This window comes from Hyperoodon ampullatus, assembly GCF_949752795.1.
Source record: "Hyperoodon ampullatus genome assembly, chromosome: 4".
In the NCBI taxonomy this organism is placed as follows: Eukaryota; Metazoa; Chordata; class Mammalia; order Artiodactyla; family Ziphiidae; genus Hyperoodon; species Hyperoodon ampullatus.
In genome coordinates this window covers 103,483,409-103,507,790 of record NC_136917.1, presented here as the reverse complement: position 1 = coordinate 103,507,790, position 24,382 = coordinate 103,483,409, and the positions used below count along the sequence as shown (strand labels likewise).

The 24,382-nt window shown below is 35.3% G+C and overlaps 1 protein-coding gene across 1 annotated transcript in view; it reads left to right on the top strand.

The window, feature by feature from the left end:
• ADGRV1 (adhesion G protein-coupled receptor V1) overlaps positions 1 to 24,382 on the top strand; it is a gene marked incomplete at both ends in the record, with an annotated part of 526,225 nt that overhangs the window by 5,646 nt on the left and 496,197 nt on the right. Inside the window, 12 exons of the mRNA XM_079702360.1 lie at positions 611 to 715; positions 2,113 to 2,226; positions 4,582 to 5,147; positions 5,519 to 5,789; positions 6,158 to 6,487; positions 12,702 to 12,878; positions 15,277 to 15,500; positions 18,395 to 18,427; positions 20,200 to 20,326; positions 21,619 to 21,804; positions 22,565 to 22,745; positions 23,464 to 23,627. Coding sequence (XP_079558486.1) covers positions 611 to 715; positions 2,113 to 2,226; positions 4,582 to 5,147; positions 5,519 to 5,789; positions 6,158 to 6,487; positions 12,702 to 12,878; positions 15,277 to 15,500; positions 18,395 to 18,427; positions 20,200 to 20,326; positions 21,619 to 21,804; positions 22,565 to 22,745; positions 23,464 to 23,627 — 2,478 coding nt within the window. The remainder of the gene's footprint in view (positions 1 to 610; positions 716 to 2,112; positions 2,227 to 4,581; positions 5,148 to 5,518; positions 5,790 to 6,157; positions 6,488 to 12,701; positions 12,879 to 15,276; positions 15,501 to 18,394; positions 18,428 to 20,199; positions 20,327 to 21,618; positions 21,805 to 22,564; positions 22,746 to 23,463; positions 23,628 to 24,382) is intronic.

The following is a 24,382-nucleotide window of genomic DNA, read 5'->3' as shown; positions in this document are numbered from 1 at the left end:
GCATTCCTATTCCTGTTGATGGATGGGGATACTGAGACTTAGTGTCACCTGCTGCCTTAGCTAGCGTGTACCTGCCCACTCATCTCTTCTACCCTGCCATGCCAACACTTTGCAACATTTGAAGTCCTGGCTTTTTCTTCCCCTCAGTGATCATGTCCTGAAAAAGTCATTAGCAGATGTCTGTTTTCAGTGGCTAGCTGACCAATGAGGAGGGAGCAGTGGTTGGGAGCAAGGCTGAACCGTAGTCCCAATGAGCTGCCCTGGTTTGGAGGCACAACTCATTTCTGTGACCTCCTGGGCCCCTGGGAGCATTTGAGTTCATCATCTTTCAATGAGATAACCTTTAAGATTCCTCAGCGGAACAGCTACTTGTTGCTGGAAGCAGGACAAGAACCTACATCTTTTGCCTGACTAGTTTTATGTTCCCTTTATGCTATTAACGCTTTTAAGCGTTATTAGCTACAGTTAGCGAATGCTAGGAAACTCCACATTTTTAGAGCACAATGTGGATTGATTTGTCTGTGGAAAATTAGGATTTCTAAGGTAACAGTTTGCACGAGCTCCTGTCTCTGATTGATCAGCACCTCATGGTCTTTGCTCTTCCCAATAGCCTTTCTCAATCACAGTGAGTGAGCCCCCGGGCAGAAATGAAACTGTGCCTCTTACTCTCATCAGAGAAAAAGGAACCTATGGGATGGTCAGTGTGACTTTTGAGGTAAGTTTACTCTGAAATCATTTTAAATGGTAACGCTTCAGAGTTCATACCAGATGGCTGTAATTTTAAAATCAAGGTCCTTTGTATAATAAACATGACTCTTAATGAAAATAAAATAAAAGTAAATACTTTGAACATCTGATAAATTTCATGTTTAATATAAAACTGTTTTCCTTGCTGCTTGGATATACTGTGCTTACGTGAAACACAACATATCATTTTAGATTACAGGATAATAATAAGCCACAAATTGAATAATAATAATGTTAATTCTATAAAATTCATAGAACGTTTATGATAAATCTTTTCAAGGATATAAAGTTTTAAAATGCTTATGGGTTCCTTAGGCTTATATAAAATTATTTAATATGTAGTCTTCCCCCATACACATTCCCCATTTAAAAAAATACACTTAATGGATGGTGTTAACAGCAGTTGTACTCCAAAATTTGGAAGAAAATTGGCTGTAGAAAAGCCATCATCAGGTTATAGTGTTTTCAACTCTCTGTGGATGTCTGAAGTTATTTTATTAGCTCTTGAGCCTTCTGTTATGTTGAAATAATTACAGCTAACATTTGTGGAGCACTTAATATTGCCATATACTGTTCTAAGTGCTTTACACTGATTATCGCTGCATGTAAACTGCAACTTTTCCCAGCACTCAGTCTCCCTCATGCCCTGTAAAATTTTTTCTCCATAGTACTTACCATCATCGGACACACATTTATTTATCTTCCATTTATTCCTTTTCATTATATGTAAGGTCCTGGTGGGTAGAAAGTTTGCCTTGTTTACTGCTATATCCTTAGTACCTAAAAGAGGGTTAGACACAGAATACTTAATAAATACTTTTCAAAAGGCATATGATTTTATTAAATATTCATATCTAGCCTGGAAAGTGGACATTATTACGCTCATGTTAAAGATGAGGCAAAAGCTGGACAGAGTTATTAAATACCTTGCCCAAGGTTACACCGCCAGTGGTGGAACTGGTATTTGATTCCGTTACTTAAGAGAATACACTAACTGTGAATACATTCTGCTCAAGAACAAGTGCTTATAAGTTTTTTTGTCAGGTTTAATAGTATGGTTGAGAAAAAAAGAGAAAGCTCTTAGAAACCATGTAGTTTAATGTAATTATAGTCAAGATCTGTAATTATATTACAGGGCTTGACTGTTAGTTAGAAGGGCAGACTTAATATAGGTTAGTATCATTCTTCTTTTTTTTTTCTTTTTGGTGGAAGTATCAGGATATATTTGTTTATTAAAAATTTTTTTAAAGTATTATTCCTCTTGCAAAACATTTTTAACTAAATATGTCAGCTGATATCACAATAATGCTTTCTTATTCTTCTGAAATATTTCATATTTATTGATGGCACTGTGTTTCCTTGCAGGTAGAGGGTGGCCCAAACCCACCTGAAGAAGATTTAAGTCCAGTTAAAGGGAACATCACTGTTCCTCCTGGCAGAGGAACAGTAGTTTATAACTTGACAGTTCTCGATGATGAGGTAGGATGTGTTAAGTGCTTAAAAGGGACAAGGCCTCTCTCTGTGTTACAGACATGTTAGAGAATATTATGTCAAGTATTAAATTATGTTCAGGATTTGAAATTATTCAAGAACATAGTCCTATGTGAAGTTAGTGTATTGTGGCCAATTATGCCTTAGCTATAAATATCTCTTTTGAATATATCTTGCTAATATTTATCTTATTTAATTCACATGAAGTTGTATATCTAAAAGGTGATGAACTTGCATGTAACTGACAGCCATACTTAATACAAACATTTAAGCATTTGTAAACCTTGATGATTGACTTTGCTAGTGATTTCAGTTTTGAGCAGGTACAGTACTACTTACCCAGCATAAATATTTTACTATAAAAGCAAAGAAAATTTGGTTGCATATGATATTCATTTTTTTGGATATTTTAAATGTTTACATTCATAGGAAGGCTTTTATTATTTTTAATTTCACATTGAAGCTACCAAGGATTGAGATACATGATACAGCTAGTTTAACTGGTAAGGAAAGAATGAATTTGAACAATATGTACAAGGATGTCCCCCATGAGCTAACCAAAAGAAAACATGACTTAATAAAATAATCTTAGTAGTATTACTTAGTAGTATTATCAGAAACAAAGGGAATAACTGGGAATTTATAATTATCCCCCTACCTTCCCACAAAAAAAATCATGAAACCAAATCACAACAAATCCCAAGAGAAGAAAAATGAATTAGAAGACATTATTAGAAAAGAGTATTTCTCTTGAAAAAATGAAATATTAGATAGCATTGATAACTCTAATTCATCTGGTTGTGAAAGCTAACAAAAACCTTTTGTCTATAGATCCTGGAACATTTAACAGGTTATAATTTGGGGGCAATGATTAATTATACATTTTAATTATAAATTTAAAAGATCATCTTCTGAGGATCTACTATACAGCATGGTGACTATAGTTAATAGTATGGTATTGTATACTTAAAAGTTACTGAGAGTAGGATTTAGGTATTCTCTACACACACGTGTGCACACACACGCGTGCACACACACACACACAGAGTTAACTATGTAAGGTGATGGATGTGTTAATATCTTGATCTTTGTAATCACAATGTATATGTATATCAAATCATCATGTTGTACCCCTTAAATATATTAGTTATATTTGTCAATTATTCCTCAGTAAAGTTAGGGGGAAAAAGATCATCAATCAAATCATTACATTTTCTTTTTTGAGATAAATAGCTTTACTTTTTATATTTCTATTGATGGAGGTAAAAATATATATTTTTTCACTTTCATTCATTTATAGTGAAGTAAAAACTCAAATAGCACAGTAGAGATAATCCTTAGGATTTCTGTGTAGTTAAAAAAAAAAAAGTTTCAGGACTTCCCTAGTGACGTAATGGTTAAGAACCCGCCTGCCAATCCAGGCGTCACGGATTCGAGCCCTGGTCCAGGAAGATCCCACATGCCGCAGAGCAGCTATGCCCATGCGCCACAACTACTGAGCCTGTGCTCTAGAGCCTGCGAGCCACAACTACTGAGCCTGCGCTCTAGAGCCTGCGAGCCACAACTACTGAGCCTGCGTTCTAGAGCCTGTGAGCCACAACTACTGAAGCCCGTGCGCGCCTGGAGCCCGTGAACTGCAACAAGAGAAGCCACTGCAATGAGAAGCTTCTGCACCGCAATGAAGAGTAGCCCCCGCTCGCCGCAACTAGAGAAAGCCCGCGCACAGCAACGAGGACCCAACACAGCCATAAATGAATGAATAAATTTATTTATTTATTTATTTTTAAAAAGTTTCATTTTAACAGTGTCATCATTTTGCCTAATAGTGACTCTTGTAGCTTGTTCTCTAGAGAGACATGATATGTATTTTGAAAATCATGTGATTGGTATCATATTTTTAAATCTTGAGATAGAAACTGTTTAGAGAGAAGCAAGAATAATTTGGCATGATTGAAAACTAACAATTTGTATGTGATGTTAATGTAGTTTTCCAGATTCTTATATATTATCAGACCTTGAATGCTGCTTCTGACCCTACCCACCTGATGAAACTAGTTTTTACTGTCAGATCTTTAGTTATCTAAAGATTGATCAAGGTTGAAAGCCATTATACTGACACTTCCTTACTTGTTCTTATCATTGCTTTATCTAAAATATGTTGTTTACCTTTGGAAAATATTTTAGTAAATAGACACTGAACAAGCCTCTTTATCTACTCCCTTCAGGTAAAGATTTTTTTATTTCTATGTAATTGCATTGAAACAGAGGGACTTTTCACACTTTGGTTTTTTTGCAGGTGTTTTGGTTATTGATGTTTTACCACTGTTTTTATTTCTCTGACAGGTACCAGAAAATGATGAAATATTTTTGATTCAGCTGAAAAGTGTAGAAGGAGGAGCTGAGATCAACACCTCCAGGAGCTCAGTTGAGATCATCATTAAGAAAAATGACAGTCCTGTGAGATTCATTCAGAGTGTTTATTTGGTACCTGAGGAAGACCACATACTCACAATTCCAGTGGTTCGTGGAAAAGATGACAAGGGAAATATGATTGGATCTGATGAATATGAAATTTCGATCAGTTATGTTGTTATAACTGGGAATTCAACAGCACATGCCCAGCAAAATTTAGACTTCATTGATCTTCAGCCAAACACAACTATTGTTTTTCCACCTTTTATTTATGAATCACACCTGAAATTTCAAATAGTTGATGATGCCATACCAGAGATTGCTGAATCATTTCATGTTATGTTACTAAAAGATACCTTACAGGGAGATGCTGTGCTATTAGTCCCTTCTGTTGTACAAGTCACCATTAAGCCAAACGACAAACCTTATGGTGTCCTCTCATTCAGCAGTATCTTGTTTGAAAAGACAGTTATAATTGATGAAGATACAACATCAAGGTAAGATTTATTTTAAATGTTGTATTGCTACAATTATTTTAATATATTATTCCAAGACTTAATATTTGTGGTGTTGGACACAGTGCTGAACTGTTAAGTGTATGTGTCATTTCCTTGACCATGGTTTCACTGTTTTTTTTCTATTTTGGGAATGATATTTAAATCACATATTTAAATATGCAAGTTAATTCACATTATGGTAGTTTCCTAGGGCACATCTACATATCAACTCCTTCATATTAAAAACAGTCATTCTTTATGATTTGGATTCTGCTTTTACCAGTGTCTGGTGGCCAACTTGACATTGAAAATGCTCATTTCAAGGGAAATAGAGTGTATTATATGACCATATATTTTTTTAAAAATTCTAGATTTGAAGAAATTACAGTGGTTAGAAATGGTGGCACTCATGGGAATATTTCTGTGAACTGGGTATTGACACGGAATAGCAGTGATCCCTCACCGGTAACAGCAGATATCAGACCAAGTTCTGGAATTCTCCATTTTGCACAAGGGCAGATGCTGGCATCAGTTCCTCTTACTGTGGTTGATGATGATCTTCCAGAAGAGGCAGAAGCTTACCTACTTAAGATTCTCCCTCATACAATACGAGGAGGTGCAGAAGTGAGCGAACCAGCAGAGGTAGATCTCTTATTATGCTTTACTTGTGGGAATATTTCTGTGTCATAGAACAACTGAAGAATTTGACCATACAAAGCACATTTATGTTTAGTTTGATGTGACAGGAAGAGTACTGGTTTTAGAAATGGTGGTTACTTCCCTTGCTGAAGGTTGTCCCTCTGTAAATAAAAAGTTTGCTCTTAAAAAAATTCCACAAAGTTTTCAAATGTGTTTTTGATTCATCTTTTACTCTATTACCTATGAGAGTAATCATTTTAGATGTGATACATAAATAAATATTAAAATTCAAAATAGCCTAGAAAATAAACCATTTGGCAATCTCAGATGTGAGAATTCTGCACTTTAATATTTTATTCCTTTATCTGCAGCTTTTGTTCTACATTCAGGATAGTGATGATGTTTATGGCCTAATAACATTTTTTCCTATGGAAAACCAGAAGATTGAAAGTAGCCCAGGTGAACGATATTTATCCTTGAGTTTTAAAAGACAAGGAGGAACTAAAGGAGATGTGAATATGTTTTATTCTGCACTTTATATTCCTGCTGGAGATGTGGACCCTTTGCGAGCAAAAGATGGCATCTTAAATATATCCAGGAGAAGCAGCCTCATTTTTCCAGAACAAAAAACCCAAGTCATTATAAAATTACCACTAAGAAATGATGCATTCCTTCAAAATGGGGCCCACTTCCTAGTACAGGTACTTGAATGATTAAAATAATCTCAACTTTGGTTAAACTACAAGTGTGCTTATCGGAGTGAGAGAGTTAAGTAGTCATTATTTTGCCCTCATTTATATTTTGGATTCTGTTGCTTACTAGAAGTTATGTAGGGAGTCCAAAGAGAGCCTGTCTGCCCTTAACGCATATAAGGATGAATAAAACAAGGATTATACTAAAGTCTGTTTTAATCGTGATAATAAAAGTAGATCAGACATGAAATGTAGGTCAGAATATAATGGATGATGTAATGGAGAAATTCATGAACTCTGAGTGGGGGAGGGCCAGGAGAGAGTGAGCCATTCTTTTGAGTTGATTTAGGAAAATGTGACATAGGAATATAGTTTGTAGAATAAATATGTTTTTCATGATGGATGCTGCAGGGAAAGCATTCCAGAAATAAAAAAAGCAATATGAGAGAAATTGTGTAGATAACTTTAAATAGTATACTAAAAAATCTATTAACTGTAGATAGAATCTATGGACTTCTCTCTACTTAATAAGAAGAAATAAGGGCCCTATATTTCTCCATCTTATCTCTTTTATTTCTTAACTTTTATTAACCAGAGCATATTTTTATTGCCAAAGTTTGAAACATCTGTACTTATTTATGATACTATGGTTATATTTTCCATATGGTTGGTATTGGTTGATTTTGAAAATTAGAGAACAATAAAGGGTGCTTATCAAATTTTGGTTATGTAAATAAATTTAATGCAGAATCAGATAGTATGAATAGATCAGTAAAGAAAGAATGTATGATTTATGTCACCATACATTTTGCTAACTGAAATATATATCAAATGAAATCTCATATTCCATTAATTTCTTTGAATAATGCTGCATTTAAATTTGTTTCATATTTTTGCCTAGACTTTGTTTTATACTTTATTATTGCTTTCTCTGGAGTTTCTAATTGCCCCTTTTAATTAATTTATTTATTTTTGGCTTCACTGGGTCTTTGTTGCTGCACGTGGGCTTTCTCTAGTTGTGGCGAGCGGGGGCTACTCTTCCTTGTGGTGTGCGGGCTTCTCATTGCGGTAGCTTCTCTTGTTGTGGAGCACGCGCTCTAGGCATACAGGCTTCAGTAGTAGTTGTGGCACACGGGCTCAGTAGTTGTGGCTCGTGGGCTCTAGAGCACAGGCTCGGTAGTTGTGGCACACGGGCTTAGTTGCTCTGTGGCATGTGGGATCTTCCCAGACCAGGGCTCAAACCGGTGTCCCCTGCATTGGCAGGCGGATTCTTAACCACTGCACCACCAGGGAAGCCCTGCTCCTTTTTATATGCCATTCTTACCAAGTTAGGTCTTCCAGTTGTCTTAGATGTGTTGAATGCTGAGTTTAGCTGTACCAACTGCTTTCTTCACTTGCTTCACACCTGCTACTTGGGACTGTTTTTTACTGAACTCCTCAATTTTCTTGATTTCTTGCCTTTTACTTCTTGGGTTGTGTTTTAGTTTTGTTGAAATATATCTATCCTCAAATACATGTGCAGAAAAAGTATGTGCAAGGTAAACTTTTTGAGTCTTTGAGCAACTGAAAATGAAATTTCATACGTTGATAACTGGCTTCGTAGAATTTCTAGATTAAAATAACTTCTTCAGAACTTAAAAGGTATTGCCTTTTAGCTTCCAGAGTTGCTGATAAGAAATTTGAGGGGAAAGAAATCATTTACCTTTAGGTTAACTTGCTCTTTATCTCTGAAAGCTTTTTTTTTAAATCTTGGCATTCTGAATTTCTCAGGGCTGTGTCGTACCTTGCTTAGCACTTGGTGGGGTGGGCCCTTTTATTTTGAAGACTTTTGTCTTTTTTTTGGGCTAAGTCACTGCTCACGCTTGTATGGTTTGTGCATTAATTGCAGACTCCTAGTGGAGGTGTCTAGTGAGTGGCCTGTTATGGGGATATATGATTTGTCGGTATGTAGGGATGCCTTTTTGCAATATGTCTACATATAGGGAGACCTTTTGTCAACATTCCAAAAGCTTTGTAGTGGGAGATCTGCTTTTCACCTTTATTATTATAACTATTATTATTATTCTATTGTGTCTCCTCAAAATGGGGAAATTATGATACGATGCATCCTTCTATCTATGAGGATAACCCACTTTTTTGGAGGACCCTTGAATTCTCTTCTTGGGGTGATGGGTGAACAGAACATGGTGTCATTCACAGTTGTTTCCGTTCCCCCCTGCAGCTTGTGGAATGCTCTTATGAGATGACTGGCCAGATGGTGGGGGATCTGGGTCTGTGAAGTGGAATTGAGCAAGTGGTCAAGCCCATGGCCCTGACCCCATTGAGCAAGAAGTTAAGGCAATTAGAATGCTGCCACCAGAGCACATTTAGAGAGATATTTAGAAAATTTTAAAAAGTTTTAAGTTTGACCTTCTAAAAAACATGTCATAACTTACTTTTTAACGTTGGTCCTTTTAATATATGGAAATACATACTAATTTCACCAGTTTGCAATTAGGGTAGCATTTCCCAAACTTAGGAATTCTCAGGTGCCTCTGGGAGATTTAAATAACTTGTTGAGAGGAGTGTCAGAATTTATTGTGGGTTTTTGTGTGTTTTTTTAAATTTTATTTTTGGCATCAGTGCTCTCCTTTGCCTTCTCTGAGGTTGGTGTCCTCTGTATTCAGAGTATTCTTATTAGTAGACATTGTCTTGGTCAGTTCGGGCTGCTGTAAAGACTACCACAGACTGGGTGGCTTAAACAACAGACATTTACTTCTCACAGTTCTGGAGTCTGGGAAGTCTGAGATCAGAATGCCGGCATGGTGGGGTTTTGGGGAGAGCCCTCTTCCTGGTTTTCAGACTGATGTCTTTTTGCTTTTTGTCCTCACATGGTGGAGAGAGAGAGAGGATGCAAGCTCTTTGGTGTCTCTCCTTATAAGGGCACTGATCTATCATGAGAGATCTACCCTCATGACCTGATCACCTCTCAAAGGTCCCATCTCCAAATACCATCAAATTGGGCATTAGGGTTTCAACATGTGAATTCTGGGTTTGGGGATACAAACATTCAATTCATAGCATATATGTTTAAGGTTTTTTGTCCCTAGAACCTCAGTATTTAGTTCTCCCGCTGTCTGTCTCCTATCCTGCATAGGTCAAAACTCATATGAGAAACAAATTATTAAAACAAGTGAAATGAAGCAAAGGTTTCACACAGTTGCTTTTGCTTCATGGAGGCCTGGGCATCCTGGAATTCCTGTAGTAGTTGCAGTGACATGACATGAGTTTGAGAACTGATGATGCAGAAGGGTTGATTTTGAGTTGTAGAGAACTTTTCTGTTTTCCATTTCTGCTATCTTTTTTTACTCTGCCTCAAAACCAGTTTTTACTGTGGATAGAGACCCCCTATATCTATGCCAATATTAGTAACCTTTTATATTAAACTTTCAGTCTCTTGAAAATATCCAGTATCTCTATCCAAGTAGCTGCAGAGAATCCTTTTGTAAACAAAACTTTATTAAGAACCTTCAATCGGTCAGATATTATTCTAGCTTTTTTATTTCAGCATTCTATATGAATATGACAGAATTTATTTTAGTCAACACTTGAAAAGAAAGGAAAAGCTTGAAGAAGCATGTAATATCTGAATTTTGGTGATCCCGGGTTAGAAATCTGTTTGCACTGCTAATTCCAGACTCAATTTTTTATCTATCTCTGTATTCAGTTGAAAAACAAAGGTCTTACAGTGCAGACAGTCAATTTAACACTTTAGGACAAAAGGTCATTATTAGTCACTGACACAATTCCTTAAAGTTCAAAACAGCTGTAGGTTCTGGAAGGCTAGTTGGAATTAGAAGGTTGTGTAGTTTGTATAGTACGTAATGGATGAGCAACTCAAGAATAGGAGGCATCAGACTCCGCATGGAAAGCTGAATGAGGCTGAAGAAAGGAGAATCTGAGACATGAGCTCCTCATTCTTCAGTAACCCTCTCAGCTAAAATACGTTAGTCTGAGATACTGTTTTTGGCAGGCATGGGGTTACTAATGTGCTGTCTCAGTTGCAAACTGTCTGGAAGCAAAGAACGACTCTTTATGAATGGAGTAGTTTGATTTAGCAGATGCTTAAGGAACCCAGACAAAAAGGCTTAGAGACTAGGAAATAAGCCATGGAAAATTAGCATTTTTCTTTTGATCAGTTCATTCCGTAGCCTTCTATATCTTCTTTCTCTATATTTTCTAAAAATACTATACTTAGAATTAATTCTGTAACTGTTTTGATAAATGTAAGTAGAATATGAATTTTCTTCCTTTCTTTTTGAAAAGTTTTGAAGTAAAAATAAGTCATTATTTTCCTTGATATATTCAACAGTATTATCAGTTTAACTCTTTGTGAATGTGTGGGAATGAGAGTATTCATTCACAAACACGTGCTAACTCACACAAGACCAGTGTATTTTAAAAAGTCTTTACCTCCATCCAATGCACACTTTATATTTATATGCCATTCAAATATATATTTTTATTTTTAATTTCTTGTGCTATTTTTAAAGATAAATACATATATATGGGTATGTATATTCTTTTTCTCTAGAAGGAATGACAGTTATGTGGTTTTAACTATGTATCTTTATGTTTCATATATTTTATAAAGTAAATGCAGTATCCTAAAGAACCGCATGTTATATTTTACTTGACTTAGTCCACATACCAGTATTTAGCAAAATTGGTTAGTCTGATTTCTTTTCTTTTACCCAAGTGAATATTTACCAATCATGGAATTTTTGATATTCTTCTCCTGTATATTATTTTCAAAGCAAAGTGTGTTACATTTAAAAAGGCATTTACTTTCACCCTTAAAATGTATATTGTTCATCACAAAATGTGAGCATATGTGCAGGATCAGTACAGTCCTTGTCTGCCTGTGGAATATCAACTTAAATCACCAGTCTCTACAGGTGGTTACTTAGTGTCACTGTTTCCACATTACAAAGCCTAACAGAGGGCTCTGAAGGGTGGGCAATCCATAATGCCCCGTTAAGTTCACAGTTGCTTTTTAACTTAAAATCTCTATGCTTTTTGCAGTCCTGTAATGATTGTCTATGCCTACACTCACGTGAACACTGTGAGGATTGATAAGTTGGATTTTGAAAAGTTAGAATATTAAGATGTTGAAAGTTTTGATATATCAGGATTCTTATAGAGCTCATTTTGTCTTGTAGGGATAAATCAACAAGTCTATTGTGTAGCTGCTGTACTTAATGTCATGTTGCAGGAAAATACTGAGAAGGACACAGACACACAAGAGGTCTGTAGTCCTGTTGGGAAGTAAAAGTCTGGAACACACAAAATGCTGACAAGCAAGCAAAATGTGAAGTTTAATGTTAATTTCCAAGTTTAGTGAGTGTAGCAGTAGAAGTTCAGGAAGAGGTAGAAGAAAGAGGGCTGGAGAATCCAAGGAAATCTTCATGGGAGAGAGGGATATTTAACTAGTCTTTAAGAGCGAGTACATTTTGACTTGTGAGATGATGGAAGGAGGCCATTCTACATGAGGAGAAACTGTGAAAGTTACTCTGAAGGTCATGTTCATTAATCACGGGGACATTATATGTTATACATGTGTCACATTTCTTTAAACATAAAGACATATTAAGTCACATTTGGAGTTCTGAATGGTCTTCTGATAGTGAATTTTCTCTGGCAGAGAAGGGGAGTGGGTGATTTGATTGGAGGTGTGGGTCAGTGGAAGAGAGGAGGGAAATGTGGGCAACTCGCCAGTATTTGGCTTTACATCAAGGTAGTTGGGTATAGGCAACAAGGAGGAAAAGTGGATGGTGGTATTGGTGAAAATAGTGGTAAGAGGACATGGAGCACAGATAGTGATTTCTCTTTGGCACATTCTATCTGTAAGGTGTCTCTGTGATATTTATGTCATATTCAGTGGCAGTTGGTTATAAAGATTTGGAATTTGAAGGAGGGATCCAGAGATTATTATGGAGAGGGTATGAAATTATAAGATAAAGGTCTTAGGAAGAACCCTGGGGAATAATAATAATTGAGGATCAGAAAGAGCTCAAGAATCCAGTGTGGGAGGTTGAATCAGATGGTGAATGAAGAAGGAAGTTGCCAAGTTATTGGTGGCCTTACCCATGCTTATTTTTTTGTCCATGCAATTAAGACTTTAACATTTTTCTTAAAAATGTCTTTTCTTTCCATTTTAATGGTTTTTTTTTGTTTATTATAGTTGGAAAATCTGGAGTTGGTGAATATAGTTCCCCCAATCCCACCCATAAGTCCTAGATTTGGAAAAATCCGAAATATTTCTTTAGTGGTTACTCCAGACATTGCAAATGGAGAAATTGGCTTTATTAGCAATCTTCCAATCATTTTGCATGAACCAGAAGATTTTGCTGCTGAAGTGGTAAGTAGGCTTTTTCTTATTTATGGGGCCTAATGAGTTTGAGATAATGTAAAGACACTATTTTTTTGAGGGGGAGGTCGGGTTAGTTTATTGAGTTAACAGATCTTGAAAAGCTTCACCATTTACAGCAAGCCTTCAGTATGTAATTTGACATAAGTAACTGGTGAATGTGTGATTTTTCATCATCTTTTGCCATATTCGATAGAATAAAATTAGAATTAATTGCTCACAGCAAAAGTAGGATTTTTTTTTTTTTTTTTGCAGTAGGCGGGGCTCTCACTGTTGTGGCCTCTCCTGTTGCGGAGCACAGGCTCCGGACGCGCAGGCTCTGCGGCCATGGCTCACGGGCCTAGCCGCTCCACGGCATGTGGGAATCTTCCTGGACCAGGGCACGAACCCGTGTCCCCTGCATCGGCAGGCGGACCCTCAACCACTGAGCCACCAGGGAAGCCCCAAAAGTAGGGTATTTTGATGAGGCTGCGTTCAGCTAGTGGTATGACATTTGGTAGAGTAATAGCCAAACACAATTTTTTTTTATTGGCCAAGTCATATGTACCACAGGAATCCTTGACCTTTTCTATTTCTGAGCACTCCTCATGCTTGCCTTGGGCAGGATTCAGGTGACGTCCTATACTTGGTGGTGGAGGTGATGGTGGTAAAGTAGTGGATGCCAAATCTTCGGAATTATATATATATATATATATATATATATATAACATTTTATTTACATATATATGTAAATTTCTGGATACACACACACAGACACACGCAAACATGCTCACATATACAGCACCTCTCCGTGCCTCCCCCCACCGTGGTTGAATTTTCCTGCCATCTATATAGGGACCCCTCTGGTTTTTGACCTTACCATTCCCTGAGCCACAGTCTGTCCCTAAAACCCTCTCCAAGTCTCTTACACTTAGATTTGGTTTAAACTGGGTTGCAGTTGAGATCAGGAATGTGGAGAGTTGTTTTTGTTATCAAAGCCTCATGTCAAAATATGGTGATCACAACTTCCTTTGTATATTTGATTCTATGAATTGGCAGAGAAGCTCTGTTTCAAGATGGTTTTGGCTTTTTATATTTTTCATAATATTTTAATATTTTTCTTCTAAAAACTAAAAAGTGTTCAGTTTTTTCTGAAAGAATGGGTTTTTATTCATTTATCTTACAAAGCTGTACATTTACCATTTCGTATTTTTCCCTAGAGGAAAATTAGCTTCTAGGGAAAATTTTGGGCTCTGTGAAACCTGCATTCTTCCCATCCTGGGAAACAGCAGAAAGAGTGAGAATTTCCCTTTGTTCTCTTTGTCCCCATCTACAGCCTGGCCACGCCTACCCTCTTGGGGTGATTTAAGGGCCCAGTCCTTTCTTACTTTGTTTTGTCTTTTCTAAGAATCTTACTTTGCTTGCTAGTCTACAGACTTGACCGTTGCTAGCCAAATTAGAAGAATGGTTAGTGAGGAAAATATCTTCCATGTTTTTCAAGATGGCCTATGTTCAAGGGCAAAGAGCAGAGGATACCTTTTTTAGGCACTTAAAAAGAATAGCATTATATACTATTAAATATTTGTTTACATTCTTTGTTTGAAAAAAAACTTCATTATGATCTTCAGTGATCCTTTTCTTATACGTATTTAAAATGTGCTGCACTTAAATAAAACTACCAAATACAATTTGGTTCAGAATTATTATAATAGTTTCCATTTATTTAGCTCATGCTATGGAGAGACACTTTAATCTTCACCAGGAACTTGCAAAATAGGGAACCACTAGCTTCATTTCACATGTGGAAATTGAGGTCAGAGAGGTTAAGTAACTTGCCCAGGGTAACCCAGAGCCATGATTTGAGCATCTGATTTTGTTTCTGCTGCATTTGTTGTGTTGGTTAGAAACATTTCTTATTTGTATTATTATTTTCTTATTTTGCCCCCTATCACGTTAGGATGCATTTGACATCACTGTGTACTTCCCAGATTTAGTCACAAAAGCTTATTTTTCAGTTTGTATTGTGATATTAAATTAATTCTTTTTTTCAGAGAACCTCTGATGTAAATTTATTCTTTAGCCATTGTTCTGTGGTTTTCATGGTTCTTTGGCTTTTAAAATGAAGTCTTTTTTTAAAGACAAATCCCAGGTTAGGCGTGTTTTTGGGTGGGGGAAATTTAGTAGAGAAATTTGATTAGCAAAAACTAATATAAAATAGTCAGATCTGAAATTATCATCATACTTAAAGAGAAGCTTGTTCAATTGTGCTTTTAATATCATTTTAATTGTTCACTTCTCTATGCACAATACATAAACATATTCATATAACAAGTGTATGCACTAACTGAAAAGCTTATGTAATTTGTGAGCATGTATTTCAGAAGAACTTGTTCTGTTTTCTTTTTATAAGGTATGCATTCTCTTACATCGGGATGGAACTGATGGCGAGGCTACTGTCTATTGGAGCTTGAAGCCCTCTGGCTTTAATTCAAAAGCAGTGACCCTGGATGATATAGGACCCTTTAACGGCTCTGTTGTGTTTTTATCTGGGCAAAGTGACACAACAATCAACATTACTGTCAAAGCTGATGACATACCAGAAATGAATGAGACGGTAACACTTTCTCTAGACAGGTAATAACCCATTTAGGTAATGTTTAGTGACATTTATATGTTCACATTCTCTGAAATAATTTTGTTTCTTGTTTTAATTCTTTCCTCCACATAAAGTAAAAAGAAAAAACTAACTAGATAACGTCATGCTGACCTTCTTCTGACTTTTCTGCTGTTTGTTGATGGCTTCTGGTTAGACTGTTATAACATAGTGAACTCTTACCCTGCTATTTATCATGAAGAAACATTACATAGAGAATTTATGGAAGGTATTAGATACATCTTAAGCATAGCTAATATGTTGCTATGTTCAAAAAATAGGCAGCAGCAAATCCAAAATGTTAGGTTAGGCAAACATCTCTGCTGGCTTCATGTTCATCAGGGAAGAGGATTAGAGCTTTTTTGAGTGAGTAAAAAGAAAGTGTTAATCTTCATATAATGAAATTCTCTTTTTTACATGGAATTTAACATTAAATAATACTAATTTTCCAGAGAATAAAAAATAATAAAATTTAAGGGGTATTTTTAAGTAATAATAAGGATTTAGTTAACAGTTCTCAGTAAGTAATTTATATCAAGAAAATATCACAATCTCTCAAAGAGAAATTTGTTTTCAGCGATTCAGAAAATTCTCAAAATAAAAAACTACTGTGCTTAACTGATGTTAATTTAAAAAATTGAAACCAAGTTTATCTACTACAGGTCTCTATATTAAAGTTGATACATATTAAAGAAGGTTAACATGTGACTTGAGGGCTTTGCAAAATTTTTATTTTAGAAACAATAAAATTCATAGATGAATCAATACGTGTTATTTTATACTGTTTTAATCAGGACTGAAGTAGTAATAATTATTTTATGTAACCCCTGGTCCTCTCCAAATTTTACTCTCAGTCTCTTGTAGGTTTTTCTATGTTGATGTATTGTGTAAACATTTTATAAACCTTATGAGTAGTTGTTTTTATTTTTATGTGGAAGAAAAATTCAGAATATAGGGAACAAATCTGTTGCATGTCTGCTGTTCATTTTGTGTGCTTTCAGTACCACATTGTTTTATTCCTTTTTCTTAACATAAAAATTAAGACAAAACAAAATAGGCAAACAACAAAAAAAAGCAAAAACCAAATACAACACACACACACACACAAACACAAACACACATGCACAGTCTAAATGACTTATGGTTTTAATATATATTTTCCATTAAATCTTAAGGAAATATATTTCATATGATGAAAAAATTGGTGAAATGTAATGAAATGTAAACTGAAAATTATTAGTTTTTCACTTGTGTGCTTTTTTCCCTTAAGTTAGATTTGAGTACTTATTAAATCAGTGGACAGTCTTAAAAACAAACTAAAGAAAAATGAACAGCAATTATTAACCAAAGAGGTAGCAACCTATAGAAACTTTGTTAGCTAAGCTGTGAGTTTCTGCTCTGAACTAAATGTCTAAAGAATGATTTAAATTATACCTCTGCAAGTTCATAAGTGACTATTCTTCATATTCTTTCAAAATAGTCATTTTCAACCTTATCATGTAAATCTTTGAAATTAACTAAATATAATTTTAAAGTATTTTTTCTCTCTCTCTTTCCTTTGGGTTAAGGCAGTACACAAGAAAGTATAAACCATGGGGCAGAGAATTTCAGAAATTAATGGTTCCTCTCTTTTCAAGCAGAAGAAATTAGTTCAAATTTATACTAAAATGTTTTAATGCAATTAGTAACTAGTGCATACTTGTATTATCTCAGTTGTGCATGAACAAATTACAATTCAGTGTTCTAAGACATTTAATTAAATAAATGTGACAATCTCGTATTTTGTCAAAATCTCAATTTTGCAAATTTTTAACAAAACTAAAATGAAAGAATGAGTGAATGCTACTGTGATTACAGTAAGTTACAATAAAATATTGCAACAAAAAATAATTAACACTTTATTGTGATACCATTTACGATTTTCTTTTAATGTCAAATTCAAATGAAAATTCTCTATATTTCAATTAAATAGGGATAAAAGTTGCCCTGGTACTGAATGATTTATGATGCTTTTAATACCATACTAATTAAAAATATTTTGTTGTTTAGTTCTCACCAAATCAGAAGCAATATTATTATGCCAATTTATTTCAGAAAAAATTGTAATATATATAGTATACAACTCCTTATTTATAGTGTTATTTGACTTGAAAAATGAAGCACTACGACTCTACATTCTGACATGTTTCTCAAGGCTGTTTAAAAATACAGCACATTGGGAATTTGGCAGAGTGTTTAGATTTCCTGATATGAAGTTATATTTAAGTAATATTTGTCATAATTAAAAGATACAGTGATATCTTTTGGCTTCTTGAGTATATTCCTATGCAAATGATGAAAGATATGTATTTCTCTGCTGATAGAGTTTTTATATTTTCAAAGAATAACTGGCTTTATATCTGAGGATGTGGGATTTTATTTTTTTGAAACCTAATTAAAGCTACTAAGTAATTAAAAGTTGGGCTGAATGAAATTTGCTCAGCTGCTGTGGTTTTGTGAGCATGCACAGTGCTTGGCAGGCTCCAGCGCCTTGGAGCAGGCCTGAAAAGGAATGTCTTCAATGGGTCTGCCTTGGAGCAGGCCTGGAAAGGAATGTCTTCAATGGGTCTTGACGTGCTGGCTGGTCATGGGGTCATCTTCCCTAAGTGGGAACTGCCAAACCTTTTGCTAGCATTTGTGAATAGCAAAGAACCCAGTGTGCAGAGTTCCCTTAAAATGAATATGACTAGCTTGTGCGGGAGGGAGGGAAAAAAGAGAGCTTTCTTTAGCTTTATTTTTACCCTGCCATTCACATTTCTAACAGTATTGGTGAGATTTTGGCAAATAGTGTCTCTGTCTTTCCCCCCCGCGCCCCCCCTTCTTTCTGTGTTGACAGGGTAGAAACCGAAAGGTTTGTCGTGTATTTTGGGTAAGTGTGCTAAAGAATGTCTTGTTTTTGGTGATTCAACATTTTGCTTTGCAAGTCAATGTTTTGGACAAGGCTGCTGTTCTGCATGACCACCAGTCTTGAGAAAGTTTGCTTGTCCACCTGCCTGTGCATGCTTTGTGTGTCCTTTTATCTTCTAATGATAAGCTTATATGAAGTGTTTTTTTTTTTTGTATTAAGAGTTTTAAATTATGAATGCATTTAAGGTATCTGATAAAAATTTTTGAGAATTTATGTAATTACATGTTTTGAAGAACTTAAAAATTTTAACTTTCCTTATAGTGTACATATAACCAAGAGAACAATTAGTGTCCTTTGCTTGTGAGATTCTTACTTAACATCTTTTATGAATCTTGTGGTTTAACAAAGAATTCAGAAGCAGGGCACTCATCTCTTCCATTGGTTTTTGAGTGCATCTAAGCAATTTCTTGCCTACATTCTCTCAGTTGTCATATAAAGAACTTTTCAAAAATTTGCCTTTTTCCAAAAGGGTAGCACATTAAAAATAAATTCATTTGTTTAATGCTCAGAATGGATTTTTATATTTCACATTCTGATCGTGTTTTTTTGTCTCTTAGCTTATATGGACATAGGAGATTTTAATTAAAATATCAATGTAAATGAAATATGGGCAAATTTGCTATGAAAATCATATGACTGCGTTAATAATCTAAAAAGGATAACTATCTTATTATTTGGATTATATCTTCTGTGGCCACTAGTATGCTAGGTATTGGCTGTCAGATTTCCAAAAGCTGGGGAAGGATGTTAATTCAGATTCTCTATTACACAGGAAGTGTGCTGTCCTTTTTATATATTAATTGTGACTGCATTGTAATTTTGAGGTCTGATCAACGGTACTTTTTGATTCAATAGAAAGTGACATTTGGAAAGGTTTAGAACAGCTTGCAGGATTGAGAATTCTCAAAGAGTATGCTGGCTTTTAAACCGTCAGAGCGTTACAGTCCTAGTCCCTTTGATCATTCTAATTATAGGCTGAACATAAAAATCAGAAATAAAAAACATCTTGGTTTAATATGTTCTTCTGAGATTTGTATAGGAATTGCTATAGCATGTCACGTATCTCAGATCTATTCTATTCCATTTTTTTCATGTATGTCACGCATTTTCTTTTGTTTTATTACAAAAGAAAATGCGTGAGGTTAAAATCAAGGTGAATAGAATCATATTAAAGGTCACAAAATATTTCTAAAATCTCATCACAATTTTATTTTTGGTCAGTGTGTCTTGCTTTTAGTCCAAGCAGTTAACTAACTTGTATTCAGTTAGTATAATCTTATGTAATGAGTTTTTTTTTTTAAAGAAATTCAAGTGTATGTAAAGTTAAAACAATTTTATTTAAATTATTTTTAAACTACATGTTACAAATTAACTTTTTCTAAAACTGGAAACAAACTTGTGAATTTGATACTACTTTATAAAATATATTTAAACCTTTGATTAATGTATTTTTAAGGTACATATGCAGTGTTTGGTTTCAGTCAAATATGAAAGAACCAATGAATTCAGAAATAGAAGTTCTCCCATAAATGTTATCAGTAAAACTGTTTTGATCTGAAGTGATTTTAACACACTTAAATTCAACTTAAATTTTACCTCCTAATAACCTTCATATTCATTATCTGAAGTGTTTTAAATATTTTAAATAAGACTTCAAAATTCAGAAGTAAGACTATAGGTAGTCTATAAGACTTACAAAGCCTGTAAGACTTTTTCCCCTCTGACTTCTCCAGGGTCAACGTGGAAAACCAAGTGCTGAAATCTGGATATACAAGCCGTGACCTAATTATTTTGGAAAATGATGATCCTGGGGGAATTTTTGAATTTTCTCCTGCTTCCAGAGGACCCTATATTATACAAGTAAGTACGAAAGAAAGTTCAATCTATTCTGTACTCACAGCTTCAAAAGAACAATCTCGAAAGATTTAAACTTTTGTGGACTTTTTTTCCTGTCCTATATATGGTACTTTACGGGCAAGAACACAGTCATCATCACTATTATTGTTATAATCATATAGATAACATATAATGAGGGCCTTCTATATTCTATTCCCTGTTCTAAGCACTTTGTAGTCACAGCCCTTAACCTTCACAATGAGTTAAAGAGGTCTGTGCTCTATTTCACATTTTACAAACGTGAAAAAGAGACACATTGGCATTTCTAGCTGAGCCTTAGACAAACTGCTTAAAGTTGTGATGCAAAACCTATTCAGTCCAAAATTCAGGGTGTGTGATTCTTTTGTTTTTTTTAAATACAGTTTTGAAAGGTTACTTTCCATTTACAGTTAGTACAAAATATAGGCTGTATTCCCCATGCTATACTATATATCCTTGAGCCTGTCTTACACCCAATAGTTTATACCTCCTCTCCCCCACCTCTCTATTGCCCCCCCACCCACTGGTAACCATTAGTTTGTTCCTGTATCTGAATCTGCTAGTTTTTTGTTATATTCACTAGTTTGTTGTACTTTTTAGATTCCACATATAAGTGGTAACATACAGTGTTTGTCTTTCTCTGTCTGACTTACTTCATTCAGCATAATGCCCTCCAAGTCATCCATGTTGCTTCAAATGGCAAAATTACGTTCTTTTTTTTTTAAAGCATGGATCATTCTTTTTTTATTTTATTTTATTTATTTATTTATGGCTGTGTTGGGTCTTCGCTTCTGTGCGAGGGCTTTCTCTAGTTGTGGCAAGTGGGGGCCACTCTTCATCACGGTGCGCGGGCCTCTCACTATCGCGGCCTCTCTTGTTGTGGAGCACAGGCTCCAGATGCGCAGGCTCAGTAATTGTGGCTCACGGGCCTAGTTGCTCTGCGGCATGTGGGATCTTCCCAGACCAGGGCTTGAACCCGTGTCCCCTGCATTGGCAGGCAGATTCTTAACCACTGTGCCACTAGGGAAGCCCAAAAGTTCGTTCTTTTTAATGTCTGAGTAGTATTCCTCTGTGTGTGTGTGTGTGTGTGTGTGTGTGTGTGTGTGTGTGTGTGTGTGTGTGTGTGTGTGTGTGTGTGTGTGTGTGTGTGTATACCACATCTTTATCCATTCACCTGTTGTTGAACACTTAGGTTGCTTTCATATCTTGGGAATTATAAATAATGCTATGAACATTGGGGTGCATGTATCTTTTTGAATTTTGTGGATTTTTTTAAGGAAGGAGAATCTGTAGAGCTCCACATCATCCGTTCCAGGGGAGCTCTTGTTAAGCAGTTTCTACACTACCGAATAGAGCCAAGAGATAGCAATGAATTCTATGGGAACACAGGGGTACTGGAATTTAAACCTGGGGAAAGGGAGATCGTAATCACCTTGCTAACAAGATTGGATGGGATACCAGAGGTATGGAATTTTATTTTTTCCGTGTGCTTTTGTGGAAAGTTGATAGTATCTTGTATATTATGAATATAAATATTTTGAACATTGGCAAGGAGATACAGGAAAGGAAGCAGGCAAGAAAGGATTGAGAAGTGCTTATGTTTGGAAAATAAAAAAAAAGAAGCTTAAAAAACAAAGTAAGACTTATTCCAATTTGAATTGTCCACGTTTGTCCTACATTAAAGCAATACCAAACAATCTGAAACGTTCAGTGTGTAATCAGTTTTCATCTCCTTTTAGGTTTATATATGTTAAACCTTATTTTATGTAGTCTGTATTAACTGAACTTTCAGTGATACAGTTTTGAACTGAAGAAATTTTTCTGTAAAATTACTCTTTTAAAGGAAATAAATTTTAGTTGTATATTAAGGGAATCAGATATTGTTCCATTATGTTTGCATACCATTGCATATGTAGCTTTTACATTAATTTTATTTTATTTACTCTTATTAGTTTAAATGACTAGATCATCAGTGATAAGGTTAAATCTTCTTACAATTTTAATATAGTATCATGGTTTATCTTTTCCCTTTTTGAATAATGTATACTTATATCTGATGTCTCTCCTAATTGATGGAAGGGTGTTAAAAATTAAAAAAAAAATCAGCTTTGTTTATTCAGTGAGTGACATGTTTGTGAAAAGCTGATTCTTGAATATATATATTTTTATTTCCTCTGAAAATTTCAACTTTATATTTTTCCTAATTTGACATGTTCATTTTAGTTGGATGAACATTATTGGGTGGTCCTCAGCAGCCATGGTGAACGGAAAAGCAAGTTGGGAAGTGCTACAGTTGTCAACATAACGATTCTAAAAAATGATGATCCTCATGGGATTATAGAATTTGTTTCTGATGATCTAATTGTTACAATAAATGAAAGTAAAGGAGACGATACCTATAGTGGTAATTTATTCTACTTTTTATATTCTATTACTGTTTACTGAAGAAATTAGTCATATTTTTAGTTTATTTCTTTAGTAAATAGTTATTTTTAGTTGTCCAACTGCTGAGAAATTACATGTAGTACAGAAATTGGTGTTTTAAAAAATCATATTTAAGATTGCTATTTTTATTTCTTACATAGTATTGTGATGATGACTTCAGTTATATTTTGATTTCAATTAACCATATGTGGTAGAACTCAAACACTCAAAAGAGTGAGTTGAGTCAAATAGGAAAAACTTTAAGAGTTACTGCTAGGGAACTATTGCAGTGGCACGAAATGAGATGTATTGATAGGTTATTTTTAGAGCTGTGTCTGTCTGGGTAAGAAAATCACTTTTGAGTATGCAGCTTCCTCTTGCTGCCCTTAACAAATATCCTTATAGGACTTTGTGATAGGTGTACCTAATTAGTCACCATTCTGCTCCTTTTGCTGAATGACTTTTAAAATCGCAAACTGTGATAGAAAAGATCAAGTCCATTTATTTTATCAATTGTATACCTACAGAGGGAAGACTAGGTTAATTTATATATATACCTTGAGGCTGGGCTAAGGAAATAATTGGTTTTTATTAAAAAGAGGGCTTATTTTTACTTTTATTTGAACAATTTCTTCACTCATCATTTTCAAATTGTTTAATATATGCTCATATATGTTATACCCATTTGTATTTCACAGCTGTTTATGGTGTAATAAGAAATCGAGGCAACTTTGGTGATGTTAATGTATCATGGGTGGTTAGTCCAGACTTTACGCAAGATGTATTTCCTGTCCAAGGGACTATTTTCTTTGGAGATCAGGAATTTTCAAAAAATATCACCATTTACTCCCTTCCAGATGAGGTAAATATTACACAAATAACTCTTTTTTTGTTTAATAATTATTTTTTAAAATAATTAAACATCTGGTAATTTACTTTGTCATGAGAATATGTGATAAAGCAGCAGTCCCCAACCTTTTTGGCACCAGGGACCCGTTTTGTGGAAGACAGTTTTTCCACTGATGGGGGTGGGGTTGGGCAGGGGGCAGGGGATGGTTCAGACGGTAATGTGAGCGATGGGGAGCGGCCGATGAAGCTTCTCTTGCTCACCTGCCGCTCACCTCCTGCTGTGTGGCCCAGTTCCTAACAGGCGGCCGTGGCCCGGGGATTGGGGACCCCTCTAAAGAACTCATGTGTGATAATGTCTGACTATAAGCCAAAATAGAAATATTATTTTTGGTTTCCCTGAAGGCATTTTTAACTCTTAGAACTCATAGTCACTGGTGACACTGTGTAGGTGTCAAATATCAGGGATTCATACTTGTGAGAGAGGTTAAGCACTTGGTTTGTACTTAGGCCCTTTGAGGATGAGGGCACCATCTACCAAGTATCCTATGGTGCACTCTCAGAATCAGGACATTGGACCAGATGGATGGTGGATTCAGGGTAATGCAGAGAAAGAAGTTAGTAACAATGGGGTGGACCTTTCTGAGGGACACTGTGCTTCGAATAGATATGGAAACCTGTCTCCTTTCCTTCACACTTGTGCCTCAAGAGACAAAGTTCCAACACTGTTCCATTTTAGGCTCTGGAGAAGACCAGCTTACATGGATGAGA